The sequence below is a fragment of the Chiroxiphia lanceolata genome, chromosome 5, assembly GCF_009829145.1.
Source record: "Chiroxiphia lanceolata isolate bChiLan1 chromosome 5, bChiLan1.pri, whole genome shotgun sequence".
Lineage (NCBI taxonomy): Eukaryota > Metazoa > Chordata > Aves > Passeriformes > Pipridae > Chiroxiphia > Chiroxiphia lanceolata.
The window spans coordinates 47990410-48002624 of NC_045641.1; the positions used below are offsets into that span (position 1 = coordinate 47990410).

The 12215-nt window shown below is 38.3% G+C and overlaps 1 protein-coding gene across 6 annotated transcripts in view; it reads left to right on the forward strand.

Annotated features, from left to right (window-relative positions):
* Positions 1-12215, forward strand: part of NR1H4 (nuclear receptor subfamily 1 group H member 4) — a 44539-nt gene that overhangs the window by 4752 nt on the left and 27572 nt on the right. For 2 of the 6 annotated variants that reach the window (XM_032689288.1, XM_032689292.1), the window contains exons 1-2: positions 2502-2663; positions 8158-8297. In XM_032689288.1, the coding sequence (XP_032545179.1) occupies positions 8213-8297 (85 nt within the window). In that variant the 5' untranslated portion in view covers positions 2502-2663; positions 8158-8212. Of the gene's footprint in view, positions 1-2501; positions 2664-2747; positions 2876-5528; positions 5762-8157; positions 8298-12215 lie in introns of those variants that run through there. The other 4 variants (XM_032689289.1, XM_032689290.1, XM_032689291.1 and 1 more) reach the window with 4 other exon arrangements.

The window sequence follows — 12215 nt, forward strand, 5'->3', positions numbered from 1 at the left end:
AAGTTTACGAAGTGTTATTTTCTAGGCAGACAGATTTCTAGCTCTGAATGTTATCTGTATGCCTGGTTTTGTGGCTGAACATGTATTTACACTGATAATGGCACGTATGTACTTTGGAACACATGCTCTTTATCAGATACCAATGTGATGTTACTATTGTTTACTAGTTTTAAGATGTTAGTTAAATTTCTGAAATTTAAAAAAATTATAGCATGCAAGTGATCTCAAAAAAGATATTCCATTTATAAGTTACTGTATTTGAATCTTCTCTTTTTCTCTTTTTCTTCCCCCCAATGCTATGTAGATTGTCTTTCCTAACACTACAAAAGATATATTTGATTTGCTCTAATTCCTTTCTCTTCAATTCTCATTTGTACATGAACCACAATAAATATGAACACCTGGCTTGAACAAGCCACATGTCGTTGCTACAGGCAACATCTCTTTTGATCATGTGGATTCTTTCTTTGCTGTTCCCTATAAAGTCTTGAAAGTATTGATTAGTGGACAAAGCACTACTTTGACACTTGCCTTTTTATTATTGTAAGGAACGGAAATTGTTTTCATGCAACAAATTTGTTGGTGAATAGGGGTATTAAATTCCATTTCTTTTGTGTTGAGCTCTTTGCTGTCAGACAAACAGCACCCAGGCAGAGAAGAATGCTTTTTGGGAAAGAACCTTTATTGAAAGTTGGTCTCTAGGGACTTCTAAATAGCAATGCTCTGTGCCATCAGCTACCTCAGACCAATGTTGCAGGAAGCTGAAAGCTGAAAAAGAGATTTCAGAACTGCAGAACTAGCCAAGAGGCAGAAAGCTCCATGAGACATATGACATTTGTTGGACTTTTTGGTTCTGCTTCTGCTTTTTCATTGGATAAGGGACAAAACCCATTATTGGCTTCAGAAATTATTTTTTTTGGCATGTGTTTTCTAGGTTCCACTGGAGTGAACATGAATTGGAAAGTGTTAGATGGGATTTTGGCATGTTTGGAGTTCGGGAGATCTCCTGCCTCCTATGTGTAGGGTTGTTTTGGAAGAATTCTCCTACTTGAAACTACTTTGGCAATTTTGCTAAGCATGAATTTGTCAAACAAAAATCTCTATATTTACAGTAGTGAGATGGCTTTCAGAGAGTCAGAAGTGAGAACTGCGAGAGCCTTAAATGTACTTATCATACAGCCAGTGCCTGCTGGAATGAACTGTAGGCAAAAATCCCTGAAAACAGCACCCCTTTGGGAGTATTAGTGTCCACTGACAGTCTTACGGCATCATTCTCCCACTGATCTCTTCAGAAACCTGTTGTACCACAAGTGTTTGGATGGCTACCAGGTGGATGTGCAAGGGACAGGACACATAAAAAAAGACCCTTTATTAATCATACTTTCAAGAGAAGGATAGAGAATTTCCTTGATATAAGCTTGAGGATGAATATTTCTTTTAAAATGAGGCAAAGTGAGGGAAATTTACTCTTGGTAATCTCAGGACCAGCAGTTCTCACCTTTCTCCTAGAGAGGACTGTGTTTGCTGCCCAATGTCTCTCTCTGCTCAAGTAGGAGGCACAGCCTGTGTTTCTGCCTATTAAGTCTTGCTCAGACAGTGCAAATATGTAAAGAAGGATGGAGACCATTTACTGTGTGGCAGTCATGAATGCACCATGAGTGATGCTGTCAGCTGTCACCTCTGGCTGAAATTTTTCTCAACACCACTGCCAGATCAACTTGTCTCCACCAGATGTGTTTAGCAATGCAAAAGAGGGAATTATTGCTCTTCCTTTGCTGAAACAGAACAGCCTCAATCAGCTCCACTTGACTTTTAATTCCTCTGCTGGGTAAGTGGGGATACAGCAGCTCAAGGTCCCCTTTCTGTCAGTGGCAAGAGATCAGCATTTTCAGATGTGGTGCAGCCCACCTGGGCTGTGGTTTGCTATCTACAGGTACCATTTTCTTCCCCTTATGCACAAACGGTGCATGAGTCTAATAGATTTAAAGTTAAGGGCCTCACTTTCACATCTAAAACTTCATGGAATGAGCCCAAATCAAAATTATGCAGTCTGTTGGAGATTGTGGCAGATCCAGGAACTGAACTTTAATGTCCCTACATCCCTGTGATGCTGTAATTTACAGCCCATTCTGCTTCAGTACTCAGTGTAATGCTAAAGTGTACACTAAAAAGTGTAAAGAGTGACAGAATTACTTAGAAATCAAGATACGGTTCCAATCTTGGAATGACATCTTGGCTCTTTGGGTAGGAAAGGTAAGGAGGCTGAAAATGTCATAAAAATGTACATGTGCAAGAAAAGTGTTAAAATCAGCAGCGAGGTACTATCACTCCGCTATTTGAGTTAGCTTCCCCCCCTGCACCCAATTAAAATATTAAGGAGCATCTCAAATCTCTATGCTGATGGTCGAGTTGGAACTCACATTTTAATACAGCCCTTGTTTGGAGAGTTTCGCAAAGAAAGAATTGTTAATGAGTAATCCTTGTCCATTAGGGCACTGAGCCAATGAGTCCAAGCTTTGATTCACTGTGTTATCACTACAGCCTTCTGCTAAACTTAAAAAGAAAACAAAACAAAAATGTTCCTGTGTGAGAATCATTAGGATACTGAACTGAGCACAGAACTGTCTTATATCCTGCCATCCGCAGTCTTCCAGAAAAAACCAGTAAGTAATAATTCTTTAAACTGATAGCTCTTGCTGTTGTGTAGTATAAAAGCAATTTTCTCACCTGACTTACTTAGTGGATGTTCATGGATTTTTGACCAGAAAAAATCATATTTTTAAAGCTTTAGTATTTCAATGAAGAATAATATAAGGAGAAGTAATTTCATGCAAAAAAACTGTCTCAACAGCAGGAATTCCCCTTGGGAAAAATGGTAAGGTCATGAAAAATAATGACAGTGTTGAAATTTGTCTTTATAAACCTGGCTTCTGTGTGTCACTGGAAAAGTGTAACTTTGATATTGAGTCTTTCCTGCAATCTACCTAGTTAATTATGTCCGTTAGCTTTAAAATTATACTTGTTAATTTTTGTATCCTTTTAGGAACAGATAGTGTTTTCAATGTGATTAATGGGCAGAGGACAATCCAGAAAGTGAACAGTTTCATGTAATTTTATTGTGTTTTTATATTTGTTTCATGTGATTTTTTTCTTTGACAATTTTGCGTAGAAATTCCACGTGCATCTTCCAAAGTCCAGGACTTTAGTTCTTATTTCACATAACTAGCACAAGGAAAAGGGTGTTTCAAATTTCAAGTGATTACTATTTGAATCCATTGCTAGTTTTCAAGAAAATGTCATTTTAATCTGAGTGTTCCTGCTAGTTGTTTCTCTTCAGACAACTATTATCGTGGTGAAACACATTTGGCTTTTGTTATTTTTATTGCTATTGCTTGTGTTACAGAGAAGCTAGAGATCCCAAACTAGACTGGGATTCCACTAGGCTAAATAGGAGTCCAAAAACAGTTAGGAATGGAGGGTTTGCAGTTTTATCAGTTGAGACATGAAAAAGATGCCGGAGAAAGGAAGAGAAATGGTGTTCAGGAGGTCATCCCAGAGACAGTCAGAAGCTGGCCCCACTCTTTGAAGTTACTTGCCTGCCTACAGGAATGCTACTGAAACTCCTCATAGAGTTTTAAATTCTACCTGTGTCTTAGATACTTGATTTTGCTTCTTAACTAAGCTGTAAGAATGCCCTATGGGTTTTTTTCTGTGTCCCATGTCTCTTTGCTGCTCTAATTTTAGACTCCATATTAAGAAATCTAACAGAAAATTTCAAACAAACACAGTAACACCAGTCCTGCCTCTGGTTCTCAAATTTGCTTATACTGTTGCTTGCATTTTGCATCAGTTGCTATGTAGTTGCCTGTGGTGCCATGCTTGTCAAAAGGACCTAACAGCAATAGAAACAGAAAGCATGAATCTTCCTAATGCTTTCATGTTTCTTTGATACACTTTAAAAAAAAACCAAGCAAGTAAATAAAACAGCCTCTCAAATAACTGAGGCACTGCCTTAAATATTCTACAAAAAGGCTATGAGGCCACATCAAAAACCCGTGAACTAGATGGGAGTCCATCTTCCCATTGATGTTAATGGTTTGGATTGGGCCATAGGTTATGATGTTACTGAAATTTCTCTTTGAGCAATAGACAGTCAGACGTGTAAAGAATGAGACAATGTTATGGGACAGGTGGAAGAAACGTACCTCACTAATATTTGTGAAAAATTTTGCAAGTGCTTTGATTTGCCTTCCTTTGCTGATTAACTGAAACAGTTTCAATCATCCTTCTGAAGGTAAATCACAATTAGACCATCATAGAGCTTTTCTGATGATCAAACATAATTTTGTTACTTGAAAGGATGAGGCCATGATGCTTTATTTTCAGTGAGCTCAGTAGGTCTAACTTTAATTATATTACTAACAGACTTGGCTTTGTTTACACAGAAGCCAGGGAAAGCTTTACTAGTGACAACTGCACAGGCAGTGCACTGATAAGAGTCCACAATAAATCTGAAACCTGCATCCCAATGCACATGTGTATACATATCTATTTGTATACTCCAATGAACATATATCCTTAAGAAATCTGAATAAATGTGTATGTATCCATACAGTGGAAAAACAAGCCCCATGTATTATAATATACGTGTCAATTTTCTCAATTAAACATAGAACATGTAAACATGAGTTGATTGACTGTTCTGAAGTTTGTTAAAGGTTACATGTAATAAAATTTTATGCAATTTGGATCTCTTAAAATGCAATTGATGACTATAATCTCAAGCAGTTGGGCATATATTTTACTTTATACATGATCCCTGTTTTTCTTTGCTGTATATTTTTGGCCTATGACAATAATCTCTAAAGGTGGTGGAGCGAATAGGTTTATTTCAAAAGTCAAATAACATAATTATTTGGAAAAATAAAATTTCTGATTTATCCCATGCCTTTTGTTTTCTCTTCAAGGGGCTTTTATTTTGGAGAGCACTACCGATTTCCTTTGGAACTGTTACCTTTATTACAGCTTTTACCTATCTAATGTGGGGGCTTTTTGTTACACCTTAGTGTGGAGTACCAGTCAAGTTGGTTAAGGTAGTCTAGATTCATCATGATAGCAGTAGCTCCAAAGAAGCAGCTCATATAAGAAAGCAAGCATGACATAGAAATACTTATGAATATTCATACCAAACATACCTAAAAATATCAAGAAGCCTTCCCATATCATAGGGTTTGGTGGACAAAGATATCTGAATTAAGAGAGTGGTTATTGATCCAGTTCATGTAGATTAACTTATTTTGGAAGCTAAGATGACATAGTTAACATATGTTACCATATGTTACCATATGTTAACATATGTAACCGTATGTTAACATAACATATGTTACCAGTCAAAAGAATGCCTCAACCCCTCTAGCTGTGGAAGGAATACTTCTGCCAAGAGCTTCCATGTATAGGTGCTGCACATGGGCATCCTTTCTCACCCAGCCATGCTGGTAGCAATTTGGGTGCCTCTCTGTATCTGCCAGGTGTGCCTATCCCACTGGCTAGACCAATGCCTTGGCTCCATGGGAGTTGCAGCCAGTTGGGACGACAGTTGTTTAACCTCAGAAATAGTCCAGGAGGATGAGGCTGAGAAGAGGTTAAGGACAGAGTTCACATTGTGGAACCAGGTTTTTGGAAGGGAGTCCACCCCTAGATCTGCGATGCTTTGCAACACAGACCTATAGTGACCTATTTCCCAGAACTGAAAAATGTGTAGGTAGGTGTTGCTTAAATGCTCTATACTGTGTACCTAGTGTAGGTCTGAAAGCTGGAAATCAGTGTCTGCTGCTTTTAAATACCAGTGAAATTAATTGTATGGATAAATCTAATACAGGTTAGACAGCTCACAGCAGGCTGGACTCAGGAGCAAATCAAAGCAAAATGTCAATTAGTATTTAATGAAGAGTTTGGTGTTCAGGGAAATTTACAATAGCAAAGATACATGCAATGGAAAATGTATTTCCAGCCTTTTTAATGCTGATCATGTCTTGTGCCTTGCAGAAATCCTAAGGAGATAGGAATAGTCTTTTCCAAGAAATCCCATAAATGGTCTGCATCAGTGGAATATATTAAAGAAAATGAAGTATTAAGAAAGGTGAGAAGTGTAAAATCATCATGAACATTTGATTTGAACTGAATCCATACATACCAAAATTAAGGGTCTGAGGAGGAACCATGAGGAGTAGTAATAGTGATGGAACATAATCATCATGCTTGGTGTAGGGAGAGCAATTCCTGCAAGGAATTCTAAGGGTTGCACTCTCATGGGCTGTAAGGAAAATATTGAAGGGCTTGAACATGGGGAGAAGGTGGCAATGGCCTCTCTTCTCTGATCTTCAGCAAGAAAATCCAGATAAATATTCACAAGTCCTCTGAAGATGCCTCATTTTGATGTTTCTCTTGCTGGCAATTATAGAGGTCCAAACTGTGCTGCTGTCTTCTCCCATTCCAGAACACTTGTAATGGGCTGCAAGAGGAATCCCATCCCAAGGGCTTTTCATAGGTGGTTCATGAGAAGACTGTCAGGAACTGTAGGACCTTTGCAGCCATGTGGGCAGCCCCACCTCCTGAGTCCAGCAGATACCTTCCCTAGCAAGTGTGGTAGCAAGGCAGTAAAATGATTGGAAGTAAACATGGACCTACTGGGGTAGCTGGGCTGGTGGCCAAGCCCCATCCAAGATACTTTGAGTTTTTTTGCTGTTGCAAAACTGTGTTTCTGTGCTGGATTTGAGACTGTGTGTTTACGTGTTGTTTGCCACAAGAACCCTATCTGGTCTGTGATACAAGTAGCTTTTGACGTCCCTGAGTAAACTGTTTAAGTTATCTGTGGGCAGACATTTAAAATGCATCTGTCTAATTAGAGGGCTGCTGTTTATGTCAAGAAAGAACTTAATGAATCCTTAGGGACAAATCCAAATATAATTACAGAGTGTGCTTGCCAGTCTCATAAGCTACTTCCCAGCCTGCTCAGAACTTGGGCCTCCTGCAGCATTCACATTTTTGTCAGATGACTTCATTTCTGCTTGAGAAGCATGCTGAGCTCTCACTGGGAAACAGAGTTGGGCTATAACTTTCAAACACCTTCAGTTAGTGGAAATGCACTCCCAGGGACAGTCCCACGGGAATAAAACCAAATAAATAATTAAGACAATAAAGCAAAACAGATTTGTGTCAACTTTATGCAGAATCCTCTTGGCGTCTGTATAAGCTCTTGAGACATCTCATTGTTGGAGCTGTATGTTCTGTTGCTGATGGTCCTGCCTCAAATGTAATCTGGAGTTGCCCCACTCCATTCACATGAACCAGACCTGGGCAAGGGAGCCTCTTGTGCACCTTCCTCCTGGATGCAGTGTTACTCTAGCTCTAGCTTCTGCTAGAGTAGGGGCAATGGCAGGTCTCTTGCCGCTGTTTTAATAGCCTAGCATTTGGAATGGCCTGGGTAGAGTGGTACTGTCAGCCTTAGCTGTTCCATCTGACCTGCTAGGAAAATATGCCAGTGACTGGGCACAAGCATCTCCCAGCCTCCCCAGATGAGAGTTCTACGACTGCTTGAGACCACAGAGGGAGCAGATGGGTGAGCCTGGTTACCAGAGCAAGGCCTTGCTTTCTGTGTTTACTACCATTTATCTTGTTCAGACAGTAATTACTAAAGGCAAAATAAAGAGCTGGTCACTGGAAATTAAAGTCAAGTTTCCTGGCTATGTTCTTCTGATCTAACCATAAAATTATACTTTTCCAGTAAGTGAAAGCAATGAAATGGTGAAAGAGTGATGCAAAAATAATTCAAACAATTGGTATTCTGTGGAAGGGGGACTGGGCAGCATGCTCTCAGCAGGTCAGGCCAGTGCTTCAGTCTGTGAATATTTGAATAAATCTGAGCAAAAACTGACATTCGTTTAAAATGAATAGCAGAAGGATGGCAAATAAAATATGCCACAGCAAGGAAAAACCAAACAAGCTGAATGCAGCATTTTATTTAAAGGTTGAATTAGGTATTATAATTTCAAGCCAGTGTTTGTCAGAGGAAATATTGAAACAACCTCTTGAATCCTGCCTTATATTAGGTACACAAAACCAAGTTTTAAATATTCTTTTTCCTTTATATGTTCTCAGGGTCTCCTTTCAACCTATTTTTTAATCAGCATATTTCTTCTGAATTGAAGAATAAATGGGATCTGAAATGAATTTAGTTGGACATCATCAGCTAGCCACTGCTGATGGATTTCCTCTTGCTGAAGGTCCTCATTTGTTTGGTAAGTCACCAAATCAGGTTGAAATAGCAAGCTGTCCTTTACTCAGGAGCCTAGAAGAAAATGCACTGAAATTTCAAGTCAAGGACATGTGAGAGACATGTGCCAACCTTCTTGAATCTTCAATACTTACAAAAGAAATAGCAATGGATCTGTGGTGTTAATGTAATCCCACACACTATTGCTCTCATCACTGCTCATAGCAGAGCCTCTAGTTTGTTTTTGTAACACTCTTCTAATACTGAAAGCCATTCAGTGAAGACAGACCTTTGTATGCAGTCTGGTTGTTATCTTCCTGCGAGTCATTTAAATCAAGCTGAGCAGATGTATTTCCAGTTAATTAGTAACAAAATTATCCTGCAATGTATTTGCATTGCCATATTATGCAAATTTATGAAAGTAATTTCACCTAAATTAAAGTTTTTTCTTATTAAGACTATTAAAACCTTATCCTATTAACTTCAGTGCACAAGAAAATTTATAAAGCAGGCTGGGAAATTCTCCTTGCTCCAGTCCCACTGAATATTTCAAGGCTACATATGGGTTTGCTAGTGAATGAAAATTTCTTGGTCAATATTTTGAAAGCATGGGGTAGCTGTCTTCTACTAAGAAAAAAAGAGAGAATAATACATTTTTCAGCTTTTTGTTTGACGGTAGACTGGGTCCTTCATTGACTAACATGAAACATTGAGTATTGTGAGATATGCAGAATGCTGCAACACTTCAGAAGTTTCCACAATTCTGCCTTTTTGGGAGCTGGAAAAATGAAAACATTCCAGTTTTATCTGTCTGAAACAAGAATAGTAGCTGGGGCATGGAAGGACTGACACAGAGCCACTCCAGCTGCAGAGCTCTCAGAAGTCAGGAGCATCTCTCAAGTCAAACCATTTCCAGTCTCCTGGCTCCATACAGCTAAACTAAAGCACTGTCACTAATGATACGCAGAACCCATTCCATTATTGTGTGTTACTGCTTTTTATCCCTCTCTGTGTTGGGGTTGGGTGGGAGAAATATTTTGGAGTTGTTAAAAAAGTATATGCAAAAAGCTAAAACACTTCCTTGCAACCTGTTAATTCTAGTCTCAGGCCATGATATACAAGGAGGAGAATGATATTCAAATCTAGTCATCATTTAGAAACTCCTGAATAACTGAAATACTTCAGATTTTTATCAAGATTTACCCCCCGTATCTACTTTTTCAGTACTTATTTCATTATTTTTAAAGAGTAATGATCAGGTAGCTTAAAATACTAGGAAAAATATTAATGTGTAAAATACGTTCCATTCACAGGGAAATCTTACAAGTTGAGAGGCCTTCATAAGAGGGATTGTGTCTCCCTTTATAGATCTTCAGACCTTAGCAAAATGGAGATTTAATTCAAGCTGACATTTCTAAGAGAAAGAAATAATGTATTAAGGGGTTGAATCAGGGGACCCATTAGGAAGGAGACACAGCACACCTGCTGTGTTTCATTTAAGCTGATTTTTGTTTAGTGGGGCGTCACTCCTATGTGGTGTCTTTTTTGCTTTTATAGCTGAAAAAAAGCCTGTCAGAAATAATATGCAACTGAGTCCACAGAGAAAGTTACTCATTGTGAAAATATGACTCTTCTCTTCGAAAGACTTGTAGGAATTGGTTTTCCGTCTCAATTTTATATTTGTAAATGACTTACTTTTTTTTTTGAAATTCAGTTTTGGCAGGAAGTGACTTGTGAACCCAGGGAAAAAAGAATAAAACTTTTCAATGCCCTTAGAATACAAAATTCTCTCAGGACTTCTCACACATCACAGCTCACAAGCTGAAAATTGTTGGCTTACAAACATTAGCCTTTATACAAACCAGTTTCCTTTTTTCAAAGATACATACTAGCATTCTGTAAAAAAAAACCCTTGGAAATGTGTTTTCTTTTCATCATGGTTCACTTAGTCTATGGGGAGAGTGTCCTTAGACCTCAAAAACAAATTTAATTGTATCTCCAAACATTAGCACCAGGTTCAGGTCTTTCAAAAGAAACGTCAATTGTGAGTTGCTTGTGCTGTGAGCCTCATCACCATGGTAATTCCAGGGAACTTCTATATACCTAGCCTCAAGATTTCTAGTTGCAGGAGGTTTCAGAAGAGTTTAAAGAAAAAAAAGAAGAGTTTCCTACCTTTCAGTAGCTGGAAGTTGTATGTTGTCATTTTAACAGTATATGTCTAAGGTAAAGTATCTCTGTATGTCTTTGGAGTCTGTGTGTTCTACAGTTTTTCACTTCTGTAGTTATAAGTCCCTGGAAAAAAGGCCCAGAAATGCAGATGAGGAAGAATCTTTAACCTAGTAAAAGTCGTTCCCTTCCACCCTCTCTTCCTGGAAAACTGCTTCTCTTTATCTAAATCCCTACTCAGGTGACTGAGAAACATCCCAGACCTCTTTACAGAAAATAGATCTTTGAAGAAGTGGCCAAAACCAAATTCGTAAAACGATACAATCAACTTTATCTTTCTTGCAGCTCTGGTTTTCCCAGTGATGGAAAGGGACACTCTATGACAAGAAAACCCAGAGGTGTGTGGGTCTCCATGGGACCTTTCTCACTGAGATTCTTCCCTTTCTCAGTCAAACTCTGTTTTTATTTCACAAGCCCCATTGGACTGAACAGGGCCAGCTCTGTGAAGAGTGGTCCAGTTTCATACCCTGAACTAAGAGAAAGTGACACACCTACCAAATTGTATTTTTTAACCTCTGTAATTTAGGACTGAAATCCTGGTCTCCTTTAAAATCTTTGGGAGCTTTGTAGTTCACTTTAGAGCCACAACAGATGTAGACTGATCTGAACTTCTCTGTTTTGCTCCAAATTGACTGGACACAAGCTGTGACCCAGAACATGGTGAGGTGCATTAGCAGAGCACTGTGACAAGCCTTGCTATAAGGCTTAGCAATTCAGCTGGGACAGCAAGACTGTGGCAAAAAGTTATTTGATAACCTCTTTCAATTGCCTTTGAAAGTTTTTCATATTAGGGACAATATGTGTTTTAAATACCTGTACTTCCATTACCTTATTTCTTTCAATGGTCATCACTTGCCCTTTATCACAAGGGACTGAATTAATTTTCAGACAACAAATCTCTCCTTTAAATCTTAAATGTGGAGGGTAAGCCTATATATTTGTATGGCACCTGCATTATATACAACATTTGACTCAAACTGTCATTTCTATTATAAGTAGCACACCTCTAAAGTAATAGCTCCATTCTGTTTTCTGTGAAAGCACCTTATATAGAAGTTATTAGCATGCAAGGTATTAAGTGTGAAGCTTCAGATATCAGAAATAGAATTATTTCTAGGAACCTGAAGAGGTAATTCAGTACTATTATACACTTAGTTTGAATGAAGACTATTTTTTGATGGCCTGAAAATATTTTCTTTTAACATGACATTAACAAGACAAGAAACGCCACCCTCATTACGTATGTCCCTGCTGAGAAAGAAATTTTTTGGGTGAATAAGCACTTTTAAAAGCTGTATTGGAATGGAGAAGGAAGAACATGACAAAAAATTACACGTAACAAAGTGGAAAAGAAAGCAATACATCTAAACTTCTCGATGAATGAACAACCAAATGCCATTGAAAATTGTTGTAGGCATAGAACAGTGCCTAAGAGGAGCTTGAGCAGCTGATTCCTTATAGATAAATCTGCATTTGTTCTAGTTATGCTCTTTTCTATTTTTCTTTTAAAGGTAGTAGGGTCAAGTGTCCAAACTGATTAAACTGCTTCAAGATCATAAGATATGTTAAATAACTACTTGTCTTTAGCACCACCTGGCAGATGATGCAACATCTGCCTTCATCCCTGTAGAGAAGATAATTAGGCTCATAACTGACCCCCAAATAAAAAGGAAACAAGCCAACACAAATTAAAACAGAAAATCTTGTATGTATAATA